The 21,109-nt window shown below is 44.4% G+C and overlaps 1 protein-coding gene across 1 annotated transcript; it reads left to right on the top strand.

The window, feature by feature from the left end:
- Nucleotides 1–6,580: 6,580 nt before the first annotated feature.
- LOC109739126 (bidirectional sugar transporter SWEET6b) lies at nt 6,581–9,158 on the top strand. Its single transcript, XM_045232704.2, has 5 exons — nt 6,581–7,129; nt 7,266–7,482; nt 7,608–7,769; nt 8,314–8,433; nt 8,552–9,158. The coding sequence occupies exons 1-5, from the start codon at nt 7,050–7,052 to the stop codon at nt 8,711–8,713; spliced, it is 741 nt and encodes a 246-aa protein (XP_045088639.2). The 5' UTR covers nt 6,581–7,049; the 3' UTR covers nt 8,714–9,158.
- The last annotated feature ends 11,951 nt before the right edge of the window (nt 9,159–21,109 follow it).

Consider the following 21,109-nt stretch of genomic DNA (forward strand, 5'->3'; position numbering starts at 1 on the left):
TTATGGTTACATAGAGGAGATATGGGAACTTGACTATGGACCCTCCTTTAAGGTCCCTTTGTTCCGGTGCAAATGGTTCAAGCTAACAGGAGGTGGGGTAAAGGTGGACGAGCAATATGGAATGACAATGGTGGATTTCAACAATCTTGGTTACCTTGACGAACCATTCGTCCTTGCCAAAGATGTCGCTCAGGTTTTTTATTTGAAGGACATGAGTAGCAAACCGAGGAAACGGAAAGATAAGAAAACGATCAGTACATCATGCGATGATCCAAAGCGCCACATTGTTCTTTCAGGGAAAAGAAACATCGTGGGAGTGGAGGACAAGACAGACATGTCAGAAGATTATAATATGTTTGGTGAAATTCCGCCCTTCAAAGTGAACACTGACCCAAGCATTAAGTTAAATGATGAGGATGCTCCATGGATACGGCACAATCGTAAGCAAGCAGGGACACAAGGGAAGAATTGATGTGTAATAATTTATTGTACCAAACTTTGTTGAATGGATCATGTGAATTAAAACGTACGATGGCGAATTCGGATGATTTGTATTTGGTCGATGAACTGAATGATGTATCAAACCTTTTGTCAAACCTTCAAGGGATCGAGGATGTAGAACAAAACAATCGGTATCGCCATCATACAGCCCTGCCGTGGCTACTGAGTGCATATATGCATATCAAATGCACGGCAGGACGTATGATGGCGAATCCGCATGATTTGTATTTGGTCGATGAACTGAATGATGTATCAAACCTTTTGTCAAACCTTCAAGGGATCGAGGATGTAGAACAAAACAATCGGTCTGAATTTTTAAAATGAATTAGTTTTATTTTTTTGATTTTTTTATATATTATTTGTATTTTTAAGATTTTCAAATGAATTAGTTTTATTTTTTGAATTTTTGATATATTATTTGTATTTTTAAGCTTTTCACATGAATTAGTTTTATTTTTTTTGAATTTTTTAAATATTATTTCTATTTTTAAGAATTTAAAATGAATTAGTTTTATTTTTCTGAATTTTTTGATATATTATTTGTATTTTTAAGATTTTAAAATGATTTTTTTTTGAATTTTTTGATATATTATTTCTATTTTTAAGATTTTAAAATGAATTAGTTTTATTTTTCTGAATTTTTGATATAATATTTGTATTTTTAAGATTTTAAAATGAATTAGTTTTATTTTTCTGAATTTTTTGATATATTATTTGTATTTTTAAGATTTTAAAATGAATTAGTTTTATTTTTCTGAATTTTTTGATATATTATTTGTATTTTTAAGATTTTAAAATGAATTAGTTTTATTTTTCTGAATTTTTTGATATATTATTTGTATTTTTAAGATTTTAAAATGAATTAGTTTTATTTTTTTGAATTTTTTGATATATTATTTGTATTTTTAAGATTTTAAAATGAATTAGTTTTATTTTTCTGAATTTTTTGATATATTATTTGTATTTTTAAGATTTTAAAATGAATTAGTTTTATTTTTCTGAATTTTTTGATATATTATTTGTATTTTTAAGATTTTAAAATGAATTAGTTTTATTTTTCTGAATTTTTTGATATATTATTTGTATTTTTAAGATTTTAAAATGAAAAGTATTTGAAAAAGGACCTTTAGTCGCGGTTCGTGACACGAACCGCGACTAAAGGCTCTTTCCGTGCGGGAACGAAAACGGCGCGAAAGAACCTTTAGTCGCGGGTCGTGACACCAACCGCGACTAAAGGTACCCCTTTAGTCCCGGTTGGGGACACCAACCGCGACTAAAGGTGGCCTTCTCGCCCGCCGCTGCCTGCCGTCCTCCGCCGCCTGCCGTCCTCCTCGTCGCCGCGTACTGGATGCGCGCCTTGCCGTCCTCCGCCGCCCGCCGCCGCCTGCCTGCCGTCCTCCGCCGCCCGCCGCCGCCTGCCGTCCTCCTCAAACAAAAACTTCTATGCAAATTAGTGCTCAATAAAAAACTGAAAAGGAAAAAAGAAAAGGAAAGAGAGAGCAGAGAGGAAAAAGAAAAGGAAAAAGAAAAGGAAATTTATTTGGGAATAATTGTATAAATCATTAAATTTGAGCGGCGGCGGAGGAAAAAGAAAAGGAAAAAGAAAAGGAAAAACAAAATACTTGGCAGTGCTCAAACAAAAACTTCTATGCAAATTAGTGCTCAATAAAAAACTGAAAAGGAAAAAGAAAAGGAAAGAGAGAGCAGAGAGGAAAAAGAAAAGGAAAAAGAAAAGGAAATTTATTTGGGAATAATTGTATAAATTTGATAAAAAAACATCAATTTTATTTTTTAATAGCTCTTAATCATTCAACCGTCGCTGCTCCTCCTCTATGTCCCCTTAATCTTATTTTTTAATTCCTTTATACTTAATTAATTTTTACTAGATGCAGGAGTGACATATGGCGGATGATAGAGCCGAGCCGCTTAGGGATCCGGAGGTTGAACGTTATTTAATGGGCATCATAAACAACGAGATTCCTTATGTGCCGGGCTCAGAATATGAGCAAGAAGAGGATGTAGTCTCTTCTTTTCTGAACCTTGACGGTGGAACAGACATTGTCGATGATCAAGAAGGTGAAGGAACGGACATTGTCGACGGAGGTCAACCGTCAACAAACGACGATCTCGAATTGCAAGTAGCAACCACCTCCGGCGAGGTATATATATACATTGAGCCTCTTGTGATACAAACTTACTGAAATGTGAATACATATGTATTAACGCGCGCGACTCTCTTTCTTTTTTTAGCCCTCGGCCGGATCGAGTACGACAAAGCGTGGCAAATCCAAGGCGATGAAAACAGGAGAAACATATACCATTGATTTTGTCAGTGAAACCGGCAAGCCCCTACAGAACACCTCAAAGTTTATCAACCAATGCGGAGTCGTTGTTAGAGACAACGTCCCGATCACCGTCCAGGAATGGAAGGAGCCAAAGAAGGCACGTCTTGGTTTCAGTTTTGTCGACAAGAGAACGAAAAAGGATTGCTGGAGAAAGCTTATGGAACATTTCATTCTACCTCTGGAATACAACAAAGTCGATGAATTCGGTAACGAGGTTCCGGGTGGACGTGAGAGGAGGAGGCTAGTTAAAGAGTTCGCTCTTCAGAAGATGGCCGAAGCATTCCGGAACTTCAAGAAAAATTTAACCCGTGACTATGTCAACAAGGGCAAGACTCCGGATTTCAATGGACAACATGAGAAACTGAAAGATGATTGGCCAGAATTTGTGAGGCAAAAGAAATCAGAGCATTTCAAGGAAATATCGAAAAAAATAAGGATAATGCGAGTAAGAAAAAGTTCCATCATATTATGGGGCCAGGAGGATACCGCCTTTCGGAGCCTAAGTGGCAGAAGATGGAGGAGGACCTGAGGGTGCGAGGAATCCCTCTAGGTACAGAGGGATGGAACCCAAGGGCCAAAAGCTGGTGGTACGGGCATGGGGGATCGCTAGACCCGGAGACAGGGGTGTGTGTTCACCGGAAGAAAAAGTTTGCTCCCACCCAAGCCCTTATTGACGCAATGACCCAAGCTCAAGAGGGCTTGATCAAGTTCAACAGAGAGAAAGACGCACTGACAACAGCCCTCGGGAATGATGAACATGGAGGACGTGTACGAGGCAAAGGCAGAATTCCGTGGAAAGTAGGATTTTCCCAGGACAATGACCCGTACTGTTACAGAAGCCGTAAGAGATAGACGGACCGGGATGCAGATCTTTTGGCGAAGTTTGCATCGGAACTCCATGAGTTGAAGCAGACCGTGCATGAACTAGTAAAAGAAAAATCGGCTGCAGGGTCGCATGAAGATCATGAAGCGGATCGTGGAAGCCAGCAGCGGAGAAGCAGCGTGGCTTCCACGGATGCCCCACCTGGTGCTAATGCACCGACGATCGAGATTCGTGCACCGGAGCCTCACTACCCCGTGGATGACGTAAAGGAGATGAAAGAATGTGATCTGCATTATCCCGTGGGGAACGTTTCCACGAAGGTAGCTACCGGCAGTGCTTTACCCTCTACACCTGGAGCACTCCACCACAACAACCCCATTGCATATGGCTATGCTCGTGTCACGGTGGAAGACATAGTACAAGAGTTTGAGGACCTGGAGATTGACAAAGCTACACCCGAAGGGGAGAGAAGACTTGGAGATGTCAAGCGCCAGATCATTCTATGGAAAAAGAAGTACATAGTGTTTCCAGGCGAGGCGCCAAGGCTAACAAGTCCACCCCCCTCCGATGGTGGTGGTGGTGGCGGTGGTGGTGGTCGTGGTGGTTCACCTACACCTCCTTCACGCCATTCGACGCCGTCCCCCGATCCACAACCTCCGGCGGGTAAGCAGCCGCCGCCCCCGATCCTCCTCCAGCGGGTACGATGCCCCCCAATCCTCCTCCGGCGGGTACGACGCCCCCCAATCCACCTCCGGCGAAGAAGCAGAAGCAGGCGGACAGCAAGGAAACCCGCTCCTGGACTATTAACCCGGACCCTTATGTACCTAAGACCACAAGGGTACCGGAGCCATCACTGAAGCCTCTCCTCCCAAGGCCTTGGGAACTTAGCGAAGCTGAAACCAAATTGGCCGCGTCTGCTCATTATGAGAAATGGAAGGCGGATACGAAGGCGATAAAAGAGCCTGAGCCCAAGCAAGTATTCACTGAGAAGCAAAAGAAGTGGGCTAAGGATTTTTTGACGACACCGTCCCAAGCCGAGCTGAATATGCCTGACGACTATGGACATGAACTTCGTAGGCAAGCAAAAATATTGAAGGAGGAGAAAAAAGAAAGTAAAAAAAGCGGGAAACAAGTTGACCAGCTCGGGATGCAGAATAAACAATCGATCCCCCCACTCATAGTGAAAGCCGGTCCGGAAGAGGACCCCGAGATCATAGCAGCTGCGGCAACACTTGGATTGACTGTAGCGAGTGCCATGAAACAAGCGTCCGAGATGGGTTTGACTCTTCGTGCCTCGTTAGGCCTTGAGGATGCGCCAGTATGTGAGATAGCATTACAATATGTGCGGAATGGGCCTCTCGTCGAGCCTGCGCGGGAAAAGAGTCTACCACCACAAATGCGAAATCTGCTACGTTGGTACAAGCATTTCATAACATGGGCCGACAAAGAATATGTTTATGCGGATGTTACAGAGGAGCATCACACCAAACGGTACTCCGTACAAGGTCATATGAGTGAATTGTTCCAGTTGTTCAATCTGCGCGAGCTGGACAAATCTATCCTGAGTTGCTACGTTCTGTAAGTGATTTATTTCTACCTCATCTCGTTCTTCATTGCCTGCACTATATATATCGTTAATGGACATGTGTTACAAAATCACCCCGAAGACGTGGAGAAAGACTTGTACAAGTTTCTTAGAAAGCATCAACTCAAAAGTCATATTCTATTTCCTTACCATTTTGGGTGAGTGTTTCTCTCTTGTGCCCATTCTCTTTTGTTTACTCCATGCATGGTATGTCTAATCGATGAGTTATGCATGACTGTGCATGTAACGTGTCCGTAGGTTCCACTGAATTCTGCTAAATATTGAACTTCACACCTCCAGAGTTCTAATCATGGACTCTATGGATTCGGATTCAAAGCGTTGGGCCGACATGAGAAAAATGCTGCAAAAGTAATTATTTTCAATCATTTGAGCTCTATATCGATCGGTCTCTTTCGTTCATTTCCTAATATCAAGTAACTAATAACTCCCTTGTTCATTTAATTTTCTTTGCCCTGTAGGGTTTGGAGACGGTTCTCAGAAGAAATTGTCGGTGAATTCAAACATGAGCTAGATTTTAGAAGGTTAGTTAATGTGGATAAGCAGCCACCGGGGACCAATCTATGTGGATACTATGTTTGTGAGAACATCCGGAGACACACCTCTGAGCGGAAGGCATCGGATAGCGTGCGGAACGCGACGGATAACTTGCGGAGGAGGCTTAGTCCAGAAGCTCGCTTCCGACCAATTCAAGATGAATTAGCAGGATTTTTCATGAGGGAAGTCATCAATCCTAAAGGAGAACACTATACCGAAGACGAAGAAATTTATATGCATACCCGAGATTGAAACTTATTCGAAGTTGTATATGGTCATCCATCCTAATTGTGTATGGAAACTTATTCGAAGTTGTATATGGTCACCCGAGATTGAATATATATTATAAATTCCTCTTGAATTCTTCTTGTTTGAAATTTCATATGCATGTATATAGTAGCCTAGAATATGTGTACTGAAACTTCATCAAAATTAAAATAAAACACAAAAAAAATAAAAAAATAAAACACTACAAATTAAAAAGAAACCAGGTTTAGGGCCCCCCTAAACCTGCGGAGGAGGCCTTTAGTCCCGGTTAGCCACGAGAACCGGGACTAAAGGTCCTCCGCCCCGACGGACTCCTGGCGCCCACGTGGACGGGCCTTTAGTCGCGGTTCGTAAGAGGCGCGACTAAATGGGGGGCCCTTTAGTCGCGCATATTTAGTCCCGGTTGCACAGCCGGGATTAATGGCCTTTGCGAACCGGGACTAAAGGCATATTTTCTACTAGTGGGAGTATAGCACAAACAGCACTTCATGGCCTCCGGTAACACGCGTGTTGGGCTTCCGGAGTCGTTGGGCCGACTGGGTCGGTCTTTGGCTTTGCAGTGTCCTTGGGTGACGCCGGCTGGGTTGGTGTTGGTCCTTGCTTCTTTGCGTACGACTGTATGGGGGTTATCCGAGTAGGAGTATTGTTACGTGGGAGAGGAGCTAGCTTCTAGCTGCGTGATCCTTTTTCGTCTGGAAAAAGGACGCGGGCGAGGAAGACATCGACACGGCCGTTGAATGAGAGCACGGCCGGAGAGGGAGTTCAATAAGGACTGAACCCAAATCAAACCGTTTAACCTACCCGTAACCATATCCACATCAGATATAACTTGGGGAAGGCGAAGGGGAACCCCCTGCTATATAAGTTCGGCCACCCACGCCCCAAACAAATCAGAACCAACCTTCCTCAAGTCGTGTCTTCCCCCGAGCAATCGAGTTGTGTTCCCGGCGATCGATCGATCTAGCTGAGCATCATGGTTTCCGCCGATGTGGCCCGCAACATCGTCGGCATCATCGGCAATGTCATCTCCTTCGGCCTCTTCCTCTCCCCTGTGTAAGCCCTCTCCCCTGCTTCCATAGTCTCGTCTCCCTCTTGTCTAATCTGTATACATCGAAGGTGGTCGTGGCTTGTGGGTAGTAGCTAGCTAGGGCATGAATCTGATACTTGTTTTCTGCTTGTACGTACGCAGGCCAACGTTCTGGCGGATCTACAAGGCCAAGGACGTGGAGGAGTTCAAGCCGGACCCCTATCTGGCGACGCTCATGAACTGCCTGCTCTGGTTCTTTTACGGGCTCCCCATCGTCCACCCCAACAGCACCCTCGTCCTCACCATCAACGGCATCGGCCTCGTCATCGAGGGCGCCTACATCATCATCTTCATCATCTACGCGGCCAAGAACACAAGGGTACCTACGTGCCACCCTCCTAATGCCCCTCATCCGGCCTACTGTCTCTTTTCGGCGTTAGTTTCTGTACAGAAGATCCTCCTGCATGCCCTAACCCATGCCATGTGCCTGTGCTGTGCGTGCAGTGGAAGATGCTCGGCGTGCTCGCCATCGAGGCAGCGTTCATGGCTGCCGTGGTGGCCGGTGTGCTCGTCGGCGCCCACACCCATGAGAAGCGCTCCATGATCGTAGGCATCCTCTGCGTCATCTTCGGCTCCATCATGTACGCCTCCCCGCTCACCATCATGGTACGTACACCACCCCAACTTATGGATCGTCGACCCGTGATCTTTGATAACCTCTTTAACTTGTTAGTTCAGGTGGCTAATTATTCTGCGTTGTGCATGTATGGTGTGGTAATGATGCGTTGTCTAGAAAAATACCTGCCTATAATTTATTTTTAAAGTTCTAATGGATGCTTTTGACAGACCTTAATTTGTTAAGTAGTATACCTTGTTTGTTGTTGATTCTGCTTGAAAATCTATGCCATCTAAAAGATGCACCCACCTTTCATGTTTTAACGTTGGTGCCAAAACCCTGTTAAAAAAGTCCGAATTGAGTTGTTCACCTCTCACGCACCCAAGTTCTTCTACACTATGCTACATCATATATTTTTAATCAAAAAAGCCTACGGTTTATTTCTACCTCAAGGTAAACTTCCTTTACGGGTGAATTACTAGCTCAGGCTAATTGTTAATTACAGACGCTTTTACCAACTTACGAGTGTACTAAATACTAATATAACTCAAAAATTTAAGATGAAAGTAGTAACATTGTACTGCTTATTTGCAGGGTAAAGTGATCAGGACCAAGAGTGTGGAGTACATGCCATTCTTCCTGTCGCTGGTGAACTTCCTCAATGGCTTGTGCTGGACGGGCTATGCGCTCATCAAGTTTGACATCTACATCACGGTATGTACATACACATACATATTGGAAATAAGAACTCGCAAACCCAGCCAGACATACAATCAAGAACTCCTCAGCGCGGATTGATCTAACTGTTATGTCCCCTTTAAATTCTGTGCAGATCCCCAATGCCCTCGGTACAATCTTCGGCCTCATCCAGCTGATCCTGTACTTTTACTACTACAAGTCGACCCCCAAGAAGGGCAAGAACGTTGAACTTCCCACTGTCCTCACCAAAAACACCGTTACCAGCGGCAACGTCTCCGTCACCGTTGAGAAATAAACTTGGCTTCGTCTTTAGCCCTGAAGATTTTGAGTAGTTAATACCGGATGATACTTCAACAAGTTGATGTTAATTAGTACTACTTTTTGTTAGCTATCAGAGTCTTAGATTGCCTTTAATTTCGTGAACCATTGTCGTCTGTCCGAGACTACTAGTGCAAATTACAAGTGTATATAAATACCAATGCAGCTGAGTTATCCCAGAGATATATATTATGACACCATGTATGCTTGCCTGTTTTCAATCTGCTCTTACGTGATGATACGATTGATTTGTTAATTACAGCGTGTGATGGCTTTGTTAAATTAAATTATTCAATATCCATGATGTGTTTGTATTATGTTTCGGGCAAGGTCCTCTTTTGTTCTGCACAAAAACACCCAAAGGGCATCTTATTGGTGATGCAACTTGAACCTGGTGTGAGCGAAAAGGAGCTAATTTTTTTTAAATAATACATTTTTTTATTAAATTACAGAAATAATACGCCGAAAATATTATTTTTAAAAATAATACACCGTCGGCCCGCTGCAGGCCGACTGGGCCTAATCGGCCCACAGCAGGCCGACTACAGGCCCGGCTGGCACGCGGCGGCCTCTGGTTGGTCGGGCCACATCGCGAGGGGGAGGGATTGGGCTGTCGGCGTGGTGCGCCCCTGTCGGCCTACCGCCAGCCGATCGGCCAGCTGCTGGCCGACAGGGTGCTGCCACCTGACGCGCTGGCCGGCCCGTGCCTTATCCTCCCCTTCCTCCCTTCTTCTTCTCCCCTTGCTCGCTTCTTCTTCTGTTCTCTGTGTTCTTCCCTTCTCTTCTCTCTACAGAAAAATGCCACCCATTTATACACCTAAATGAGCAAGATTTTCGCGATTTTGGCACCGTGAATGGATTCAACTCATTTAGGGCAGCCAAAAGAAGTCTCGATCTACTGATGGGGTAGCTCGTGGTGGTCGTGGTGAGCATTTTGGTGGAGGTGGTGATGAAGTTGCGGCAATGTGGTGGAGGTGAAGCTGTTGTTCGTCGTTCTTCGTTGGAGCCGGAGCACCGGCAGTTTTTCGTTCGTCGTTCGTCGTTCGTCGTTCTTCGTTCGCACGCACGCTTCAAGGGTATATCTCAGCCCACATTTTATTTTTCGTAGGTGCTCCGGTAGTATTTGTTAATATGTTTCGATGTGAAATAAATTTTGTGTGCGATTATTGTTATTTGCCCCGGTAGTATACGTAAATATATTTAGATGTCAACTAATTAGTTGTGTAAAAATGTGTAGTTGCTCCGGTAATAATCCGTACTATATGTGGATGTCAAGTATTTAGGAGTGTAAGTATTTGTAGTAGTTCCGGAAAAAGGTCCGTAATATAGGCATTCCAATCAAATATATTAATCTGTCAATATTTGTAGTTGCTACGGCAAATATTCGTAATATACTTGTAGGTGTGTGAATTGTATTAGTTTTTAGTGGGGATAATAAGTTGTTGCTTAATACTTGACACGTACACAGGTGCGTGATAAGAAGTTGGAAACATGAATAAAAAGTTCGAAAGAAGAGACAAGATTTTTTTAAAGAGTTCGGGTCGGCATGTGCATAGCATGTCAGTGTGATGGAAATCTAACAAGCAAACAAAAAAGGGAAAAGTACAACTACATGTTAAAAACGTTTCAGTCCGTATCCGATGCCAAATTGAAGCGGATTACACGCTAACCTTTATTCTGCGTATTTTCTAAAGTCCATTAACTAAAGTACGTCTCAATGCCACACTGTTTTTTTTAAACTGCCACGCTGTAGTTTAACCCATAACAAGCAATAGCACCCTGCTAATGCCTCAACGTGGGCCTACTAACAAAAAAACTTCGGATAAAAACTTGTTTGCAACGAAGAATTTTACATGATCGTAGAAAAAAGACGCATGCCTTTTTCTAAATTATTCTTAAAATAGATTAAAATAAAAAATACATCAACATGGGCCTATTTATTCAAATAAACTGAATTATCATATTTGTCGGTTATATTACGGACCGTAACTATAATCTATTATTATATTATTATTAAAACAAGAGTCAAGCAACTCATCATAATCGTCCACATAGATTAAATTATATTGATCGTCAAATTTACTATGGTCCTGGTAATATATAGACATGTCTAATACTTGTATTTCGTTGTTGAAAAAAAATAGGTGAGTCGAGATGTCCGATGTAGTGAAGTTGAGATTTTACTATGGTCCTGGTATTGTCCAAGCAAATGAGTTGGGAGCAGATCTGAGTGAATTTACTCACATAGAGGTGGCAATGAGCGCACCACAAACATGGTCTGTTAGTCAGTTGAAAGAATGGATTGCGGCAAGTTTAGGTATTGATACTGAAACACACACCGTCGGTGTTCATGCATTGTGGACACGGTCAAGTTCAAAAATTTACTTTTATTTGAGGCCAATAGAGGGAGACTCCGATTGGGTGCGGTGGTTACAAGGTTGTGAACGAAGGGGATGCAATCCTGTTGCTTTAGTGCTTCCCGTCGTGAAGGAGGTCACTGCACATGAAGGCGAGGGTGGCTACGAAGGACATAGCAGTCAGGTAGAAGGAGGAAATGCTTATGGTTACGAACAAGGACAGAGCAGTCAGGTAGAAGGAGGAAATGCTTATGGTTATGAACCAGGGCAGAGTAGTCAGGTAGAAGGAGGAAATGCCGATGGTGATTACAATGGCGAGGTGGACGCTGACGAGGTAGATGGGCACATGCAGAACCAGATGGAAGAAGAAGACAGCGATGTTGAAAGGGGTCATGCCAGTGATTCTGACGAGTCAGATGAAGAAGAAAATGCAGAGGAGGTCCCGAATCCTGCATGGTGGAATCATGACTTATCATCTGCAATGACCGTGAATGATGGACATGATTCAGCCTGGCAATATCACCAGAACAATATTGCGACGGGTGCTATGTATCCGAACAAGCAAGCCCTAAAGGATGCAATAATTAATTGGGCAATGTCCACGCAAAGGGTTTTCACAGCTCAGGTGTCCAGTCAGAAATTCCTGACAATGGTATGCAAGAACGCAGATTGTCCCGCCAGGGTGCACGGCTTTCTCCCTAAGTATGGCACAAGTTGGGTGATAAGTGACTTAGTTAATCACACTTGTCTTATTCCCTGCATCCCTCAAGATCATGCCAACCTTTCATCCACGCTTATTGCTCGATTGTTTTACGATGAGATAGTGCAGGGCAAAGCTATGGAAGTGAAGGCAGTCCAGACAAAAGTCTTCGCCAGGTTCAAGTACATAATTTCTTATGGCAAGGCTTGGAGGGCTAAGCATGCAGTGCTTGAGAGGAGATTTGGTTCTTATTTTGATGCATATGACTCTGTTGTCCACCTCCACCACACCCTGCAGCAGCGGAATCCAGGCACCTATATCGATATCCAAGACATGTTCATGGCAGAGTTCCCAACTGTGAGGGTGTTGCATCGTCTCTTCTTCTCTTTGGTGTATGCATCGAAGCTTTCAGGCATTGCCGACCGGTGATATGTGTTGACGGTACTTTTCTCACAGGCAAGTACAAGGGTCAGATCCTGACAGCCCTAGGTCAAGACGGCCAAAATCAAGTCGTCCCACTGGCATTTGCTTTTGTGGAGAGTGAGAACATTGAAAGTTGGACATGGTTCTTCAGGCAGTTGAAAATATCAGTTGTGAAGGAGAAGCCCAATGTGTGCATCCTTCATGACAGGCATGCAGGTATACTCAGTGCGATAAGGACACTGACAAACCCAGGCCCTGAGGAACAAGTTCCATGGCAGGACTTGCAGAGCCGTTGGTGCATGCGCCATCTGGGGGCTAATTTCTTCTCGCAGTTTAGAAATAAGAACCTGATGAATCTGTTCAAAAAACTCTGCAAGCAAAACCAGTTATGGAAGTACAATTTGATACGCGAAAGACTTAATGTGTGCACGCAGAGACACGTGAGGGACAGGAAAGCTGCAAGAGATGCAGCGGTGAGGGCACATGTTGAAGCAGTAGCTGCACAGTTGGCAACAGGAACAACGGTCATGGAGGAGGAGCCTGTTGGGCTATGTGACCTGCCAGGCTTTGACCCACCTGGTACTTCGAGCAGTGGATAGAGCATGAGCCTCTGGAGAGGTGGTCTTTGCTACATGACACACATGGAGCAAGGTACGGTGTCATGACAACGAACCTCGCGGAAACATACAACTTTGTCCCAGAGGAAACCGGGCATTGCCACTTACAACCATCGTTGAGGGTATTTTCTATGGCACCGTCAAGTATTTCAGAGACAGACGTCAAATAGCAGAGCAGCATATCTTGAACAACCCAAATACATGGTACTGTGAAAGAGTCACGAAGTACATGGACAACAAGATGCAAAAAGCTAGGTCACACACTGTAGTCGCCATCGGTAATCAAGAAAGAAGGTTTGAGGTCCGCTTAGCCAACAACAAATTCGGATGTGCAAATGAGTTGAGGATGCATGAGGTGAAAATTGGCAATGAAGCCTGGCCAACGTGTGAGTGCACATGCACTAAACCGAAATTGCTTCACCTACCTTGCTCACATGTACTTGCTGCTTGCAGGCAGCTTGGAATGGACGCAATATCGTTTGTGTCTCCATATTTTCTGAAAGAGTCTATCCTCAATACCTGGACAGGTGAGCTGATGGGTTTTCGATCAATGGGTAATTTCAACAGTGTCAACCCCGCCGAAAGGCGTTACATTCCAAACCCAGAGCATATGCATACAAGTAGAGGCAGACGGCAGTGTCAGCGCATCCGAAATGATATGGATGAATCTGAAGCAGGAGGTCCGACTAGGCAATGCATTCCATGCAATGAATTTGGCCATAGGGACACTAATTGTTCCACTTTCGTCACTGGGCGTGGACGAGGCAACCGGGGAAGAAGAGGAGGTAGAGGCAGTAGAGGAGTAAGGGCGAGAGGAAGAAGCTAAGCTAGCACTAGTTTGTTCTGAATTTGTATTAAGTGTGGTGTGGCACTATGTTCTGAATTTGTATTAAGTGTGGTGTGGCACTATGTTCTGAATTTGTATTAAGTGTGGAACTATGTTCTGAATTTTTATTAAGTGTGGCACTATGTTCTGAATTTGTAATAAGTGTGACACTATGTTCTGAATTTTTATTAAGTGTGGCACTATGTTCTGAATTTTTATTAAGTGTGGCACTATGTTCTGAATTTGTAATAAGTGTGACACTATGTTCTGAAATTTTATTAAGTGTGACACTATGTTCTGAATTTTGTATGTGCAGGAATGTCGGGATTGTGGTTGCTGAATGGGGACATTGATAGGGGTCATCGTGCTGCGATATGGTATGAGCGCAAGCTTGAGCCTCTGGTCACTCACACTCCTAAGGAAAACTGGAAGATACACTCAGGATGGCTTCAGCGGTACGTGCTTTATTAATTTATACACTGACATGCATATTAATGGTTGAAATGGGAGACACTAACTGAAAAGTTCTCTGATGAAGGTTTAAATGGGCCGGCCTTTTACCTTTCGCGCGTCTGGTTGAGTCTATCCCAGGTGAGAAATGCCTCGCCATCGATGGGTCTTTGCTGAGCTGCTTAGTGGACCGTTGGAGGCCAGAGACCCACATGTTTCACTTCAGATGGGGAGAGATGGCTCCTACTCTGGAGGATGTGTCACTTTTGCTCGGACTACCGTTGGCAGGTCATGCCGTAGGACCGTTGGACGCACCGGCTGGTTGGGAGCGAGCTCTTACAAAACGTTTTCATGGTGTTTTTCCGGATGCTCCGGATCCGTTATGGGAGCATCACGGACCTAAGTATGAGTGGTTGCTAAATTTCCGGGTAATTTCCCCTACCTATTATGTTCAAGTTATCGTGCATAAAGTTTTACAGGAAATAATTGCGGCTTACTAAAACTTTCTGTTCTCTTATTGCAGATCCAGAACTTCCGGGCGCCGTTGACTGCGGAACAGATCACTCGGAGTCTGGAGGCTTACTTACTGTGGCTTTTCGGCAAGGTGATGTTCACGGAGAACCATGTAACCACTATTAGCGCCCTCTACATCCCTATGGCACTCGAGATAGCGAGCGCTCAGACGGCGGATCAGATTAGACAGAGGAGTTGGGGTTCGGCAGTCTTAGCGGCTACATACCGAGGTTTGTGCAACGGTTGCCAGCTTACATCGAGAAAGCCAGCCCTTCTTGGATGCCCTCTATTCCTACAGCTGTGGTCGTGGGAGAGGTTCTCTATAGGGCGCCATGTTTGATGTTGACGGCATCGACATGCCTACTTTCGGTCTGTGTTGGACTCGTCGCGAGGTATGCACCGTGTTGTAGTTTAATGGAACTTTTTCTGCACAAGAGATAGTTCGATGCTAGCGGCTACTAACTTTTCTTCTCTGCAGAGACGCTTTGCTAGTGATCAGACCAGGAAGGCATACACAGCATTGAACGAGCAGTTCGATGCGTACACCGGGGTCATCTGGCAGCCCTACACGGAAGCAGCCATACAAGCGAGATACCCTGCTGGTATGTCTGTGCTATGCACAAGGGACCGAGATTACTGGATGACAAAATCTAAGATCATCTTCGATGTCTTCGTCGAGGAGATGGCACAACAGAGGGTTATGAGGCAATTTGGTCTTCTGCAGTTGGAGCTACCTCCCCCTATAGAGAACCCGGTGCCAGCACACATCCACAGGTATTAACCAGTTTTTCAATGTTGCATTATCTTTCATAGTACTCCATTCGAAGCTTTAGGTAATTATTGAACACACACCACAATTTTAGGACGACAAGGAAGGGCATGAACAGGACAACTGCTGACTGGCTAGTTAGACTAGAGCCGTATGTTAAAGAATGGGAGACAGCAAACACAAATCTATGGCACGAGAATCACAATTTCGATCTCGATGAATTCAATCTCTATTTGCAGCGCTACATGACCGGAACACGGTTACGCATTGTTGAGTACTCCCACCCAGAGGAGATACCGGATCCTACTCCGTCGGATATGTACCCGAGCTATGATACTTCGGGCTCTAGGCAGTACGCGGTAAGATATATTTTCTTTACGTAATGTTGTCACATGCTTTGACGTGTAAGAGACAGACATTATTAATCGTCATGGAAATTTGCAGGCTACCTTGACACGCGAACTCTACGACGACGTGACCACCTTTGGACGATCACTATCGTCTGGACCTCTTCTTCATCATCGTCCAGTGATACAGCCCTTCTTGGAAAGAATTCAGAATAAGATACAGACTGTGTAGGAGGCTATCACGTACATAGTCATGGATATCAGGCGTCTATGTCGGCATCACATGATACGTGGGGGAGTGATCAACATCCCGAGGACAACATACAGGCTCAGATGTCGCAGCACACCCAGTGGATGAACATATTTTCGACTCCTCCACCAGGCCCCACACAGGACACACAGCATGACCAGGGAGAGTGAGATTCCTCCTCGTCACATTAGGGCACCCGACAGGTTGGGATGGTCCCCGATTCCAGATCCGCCTCCCCGCCAGGCCAGACGTCGTCACTGACGCTTCTATCTATAAGTAGAGACATTACCATCTATTTCTGTGTGAGACTTATGTCTATTCTATGTATGAGACAAATGACTATGTACTTATGTACGAGACATATGCCTACTCTATTTTAGTACTCTGTTATCGGAACTACAAGATCATATTTAGATAGAACATAATATTCATACAACGAGACATTACAAACAATTAGATAGAACTACATCTAAATTAAATGGTACGTAACTGAACTCACAACATACAGCATAAAAACTACATGAAGTCATCATCGTCAGCCTCGATCGATGCAGAAACCTTGCCCTTCGATGATGAAGAACCCTTTCCCGCCATATGTTCGCGCCAACTTTTTCCCGCCACCCGTTTCCCGCCACCCGTTTCCCTCCTCCCATTTCCCGCCCCATTTCCCGCCACCCGTTTCCCGCCACCCGTTTCCCGCCACCTGTTTCCCTCCTCCTATTTCCCGCCACCCGTTTCCCGCCACCCGTTTCCCTCCTCCCATTTCCCGCCAACCCTTTCCCGCCATACCACAGTCGTTCTTTCCCGCCATTTTCTCCTCTCTACCTATAAAACCCCCTTCAGACGGAGGTGCATAAGCATTGCAGTGTGGTGGTGGTGAAGTTGGGGCAGTGTGGTGGAGGTGAAGCTGTTGTTCGTCGTTCTTCGTTGGAGCACCGGCAGTTTGGTGGCCGCCGTTCGTCGTTCTTCGTTCGCACGCACGCTTCAAGGGTATATTTCAGCCCACATTTTATTTTTCGTAGGTGCTCCGGTAGTATTTGTTAATATATTTAGATGTCAACTAATTAGTTCTGTAAAAATGTATAGTTGCTCCGGTAATAATCCGTCCTATATGTGGATGTCAAGTATTTAGGAGTGTCAGTATATGTAGTAGTCCAGAAAAAAGGTCCGTAATATAGGCAGTTCAGTCAAATATATTAATCTGTCAATATTTGTAGTTGCTACGGCAAATATTCGTAATATACTTGTAGGTGGGTGAATTGTATTAGTTGCTCCGTTAATATTCTGTAATATATAGCTTGGTAATATATAGACATGTCTAATATTTGTTAGTGGGGATATTAAGGGGTAGGTTAGGTACTCAATGCGATTTGTGTGTTGCAGATGGCTAAGGGTACTCAGTGGGTGCTTAGCCCTATTGTTCATGTCCAAGGCTTTTCTCCAAGTGTTGTGCAAGTTAGTGAAGTGGACCTCACTTTTGAATTGTTGAAGACTAAATTCATGTTGAAGCAAGGGTTGAAGGAAGACGATTTTGTGTACTACGCCAGCAGGAAGCAGTCAGATGGCCCTGGGGAAAGAAAATTGATTGACATAACTGATGATGGCAAGATTCAAGAAATGCTGAGCGAATGGGAATGGAAAAGGGTTGTTGAGTTGCATTGCTACAGGAAACCGAGTTATATGTGATGAATTTGTCATTCGAGATCCGCCTCCCCGCCAGGCCAGACGTCGTCACTGACGCTCCTATCTATCAGTAGAGACATTACCATCTATTTCTGTGTGAGACTTATGTCTATTCTATGTATGAGACAAATGACTATGTACTTATGTACGAGACATATGCCTACTCTATTTTAGTACTCTGTTATCGGAACTACAAGATCATATTTAGATAGAACATAATATTCATACAACGAGACATTACAAACAACTAGATAGAACTACATCTAAATTAAATGGCACATAACTGAACTCACAACATACAGCATAAAAACTACATGAAGTCATCATCGTCATCCTCGGTCGATGCAGAACTCTTGCCCTTCGACGATGAAGAACGCTTGCCCTTCGACGATGCAGAAACCTTGCCCTTCGATGATGAAGAACTCTTGCCCTTCGACGATGCAGAACCCGGAAGCGGCGGCATGAAGATATCATCTTCGTCCTCGCTCTCCTCAGTCCATAAACATGGATTATTTGCTGCAATCCTTCTGAAAGTTTCACTCTTCGGCACCACTACCTTCTTCCACCTGTCATGCAACCTAAGAAGTTCTTTACATACCTCCTCATAGGTCCTTTCAGGCCACCCAGACCTACGTAATTGGTGAGCCAACTCATTCATTATGGTGTCACTACCGGTGAGTTCGTCACATGGAACTATCCTATTATCCATCCTGAAATCGGTAGCTAGCCTCAGAAGAGTCCTGCTCATCCCAGGGTGAAAACTATGATCGAAAGGATAATGGGACATCTAAACTACACTACACTGCAATGCTTATCCATCTCCGTCTGAAGGGGGTTTTATAGGTAGACAGGAGAAAATGGCGGGAAAGAACGACTGCGGTATGGCGGGAAACGGGTGGCGGGAAACGGTTGGCGGGAAATGGGTGGCGGGAAACGGGTGGCGGGAAAGGGTTGGCGGGAAATGGATGGCGGGAAACGGGTGGCGGGAAACGGGTGGCGGGAAATGGGTGCGGGAAAGGGTTGTGCGGAATACGTCAAAGTTTTATAAAAAACCAGCGATCATTCGGAAAAAAAATGGTGGCATGCACCAGTCGGCCCACAGCAGGCCAACTGAGCCTAGTCGGCCCACTGCAGGCCGACTGGACCCTGTCGGCCAACTGCAGGCCGACTGGGCTTGATCTGGTGGCCGACAGCCCAATTGGCCAGCAACAAGCTGATGGGCCACCAGTCGGCCTGCTGTGGGCTGACTGGGCTCAGTCGGCCTGCAGCGGGCCGACGGTGTATTATTTTTGAAAATTCTTTTTTCAGCGTAATATTTCTGTAATTTAATAAAAAAATGTATTATTTTAAAAAAATTAGCTGAAAAGGAGACACAGACTTAACCTAATTACTCTTTTCCCGTAATGCTGCCTTGTTACCACATCGACAGGCAACGAGCAGCTCTGCAGCTTGGTCAAGTATGACGCTTTGAGTCCCTGCTAGAGATATTTTTCTGAATCTTGTAACATGTTAATTGTTTCTCAACACATCCAACTTGAAGCAACATCCACTTTAGACTTTGTTTTAATATCCAAGAGCAAGGTTTTTTTTTTATCAATTTATTTTCTTTGTATTTGAATGATCTAGAGTCATCTAGCGATCATTACTATATGAATCTAATTAGACTGTTTTATCAATGATCACTTATAATTTGTTAGGTTTTGTTCCTGGATCATCATCATGTCTACTAGAATTAGGAAACATGATTCCGGTGCTGCAAAACAAAGACTGGATCTTGAGGCTCGAACTCAAACAAGTGCCCTCGATAGATATTTAGTGAGCCTGCCAACTTGATTCTGAAAATCAAACTGCAGATGTTAATGTTGACGATGGTGGTGATGATAATACAATAGAGGTTATGGAAGATGATGCACAAATTGATGTCTTGGAGATATGATATAGTACAAAGATATGATTGAAGATTATATTCCAAGAAATACTAGACAGGTGGTCCTTTTTGGTAGAACAGGAGGTTCGTCCATTGCTTTGCTATCACATTACCATTTTAGCATAATATCTGATATATGCTTAAATAAGGTACAAATAAAACAGACTGGATTTTTTTAATAAAGTGACAGTATGCTTTACGCACATTAATTCTCTTCTGTTATGTGAAATTTTCCACATTTTGGTTTCCGCCCGAGGCCCCAAATTTCTGGAGATGGCCCTGCTAAACAGCTGCTTAATCCAGCTGAAGACCGATAGCCTTAAGTGAGTTGGTTTCTGGCCCCGCACAGCTCCAAACACTTCATTTGCCACCTGTTCAAAGAGCCTTACTTGCCACTGCAACAGATTTTTGTTTACCTCATTTCTCTACAAAAGAAACCAATAGTGAATCCAATATCCAATTAGTTTGATCACAACAGACACATCATCCAGCGGGTTTTTCGTGTGTGCAGAAACACCATCATTTGGCGTGTCCCAGATAGTCCGCGGAACTGCAGCAACCACAACTAGCACTAATTTTCTGGTCACTCCAGCAAACTTGTTTATCCAGTATTCCAGCAGTTATTAAATATCCATGGAAAGAAGAATAAAAGTGCATTTTGGCACATTCCGTATAAAGCGCACAAGAGGGCAGGAGAGGAACAGATGATCAATTGCATGAGGCCAAGGAGGTTGCCAATTGCACAGGGGTTGCTAATCCTGGCGCTAAAGTAGTCGAGCACTGCATCCTATACGAATGGACACTAAGATTCATGTCTCCTACTGTCCTCCAGGTGTGGACTTTGACGCCCATGGACCGAACTAATGGGTCTATGATGGGATTATACAGGGCCACGGATCTACATTAGCATGGTAGATTGGCGATTCTCTACAGAGGTACATGAACTTGGATGGTTTGCTTACCAGAAACAATGATGTTTATGATGGTTGCTGGGTTTACGTCACACACAAAGTAATTAACTCGATGGGGATGATATTGTGCTGGCTCCTGTAGTGACATCCATCTTCGTTAATGCAGATGAATCCTCGCCCTCGCCCGTTGCTCCACCCGCCCCTCCGGTAGCGCTGCACCACATGACGACCCGTGCTTGCGCTGGTGTGCTTTGTCCCGGCAAGTGCTATTCGTCTGAAGAGTATGTGTGTACCGCATCGACTTCATCACCATCGCCGATTCCCTTTTGAGCCCGCACTGCTTTTCGCGACCCTCACTAGCTCACCACAATGCAAACGGAGTTGATGCATTTGAGCACAACCGCACGTCCGCACGTGGCAACTTCATGCCAACGTCATTAATGGGAAATGGGTGTTCCACCACAAGACCCGCCGTGACGGTTTCCTTGAGCGCTACAAAGCATACAAGGTAGCCTGTGGCACTAGTAAAAAAAGGGCATATTCTCCCGGTTGGTAAGGGCCTTTTGTCCCAGTTTTTGAACCGGGACTAAAGGTCTTTAC

The sequence above is a fragment of the Aegilops tauschii genome, chromosome 2, assembly GCF_002575655.3.
Source record: "Aegilops tauschii subsp. strangulata cultivar AL8/78 chromosome 2, Aet v6.0, whole genome shotgun sequence".
Lineage (NCBI taxonomy): Eukaryota > Viridiplantae > Streptophyta > Magnoliopsida > Poales > Poaceae > Aegilops > Aegilops tauschii.

What these genes read in the sequence shown, in the direction of transcription:
- LOC109739126 (XM_045232704.2), top strand. Translation starts at nt 7,050, where the DNA reads ATGGTTTCCGCCGATGTGGCCCGCAACATCGTCGGCATCATCGGCAAT. An exon ending in GGCCTCTTCCTCTCCCCTGT is followed by an intron (nt 7,130 to 7,265) that starts GTAAGCCCTCTC and finishes GTACGTACGCAG; the next exon opens with GCCAACGTTCTGGCGGATCT. An exon ending in AGTTTGACATCTACATCACG is followed by an intron (nt 8,434 to 8,551) that starts GTATGTACATAC and finishes AATTCTGTGCAG; the next exon opens with ATCCCCAATGCCCTCGGTAC.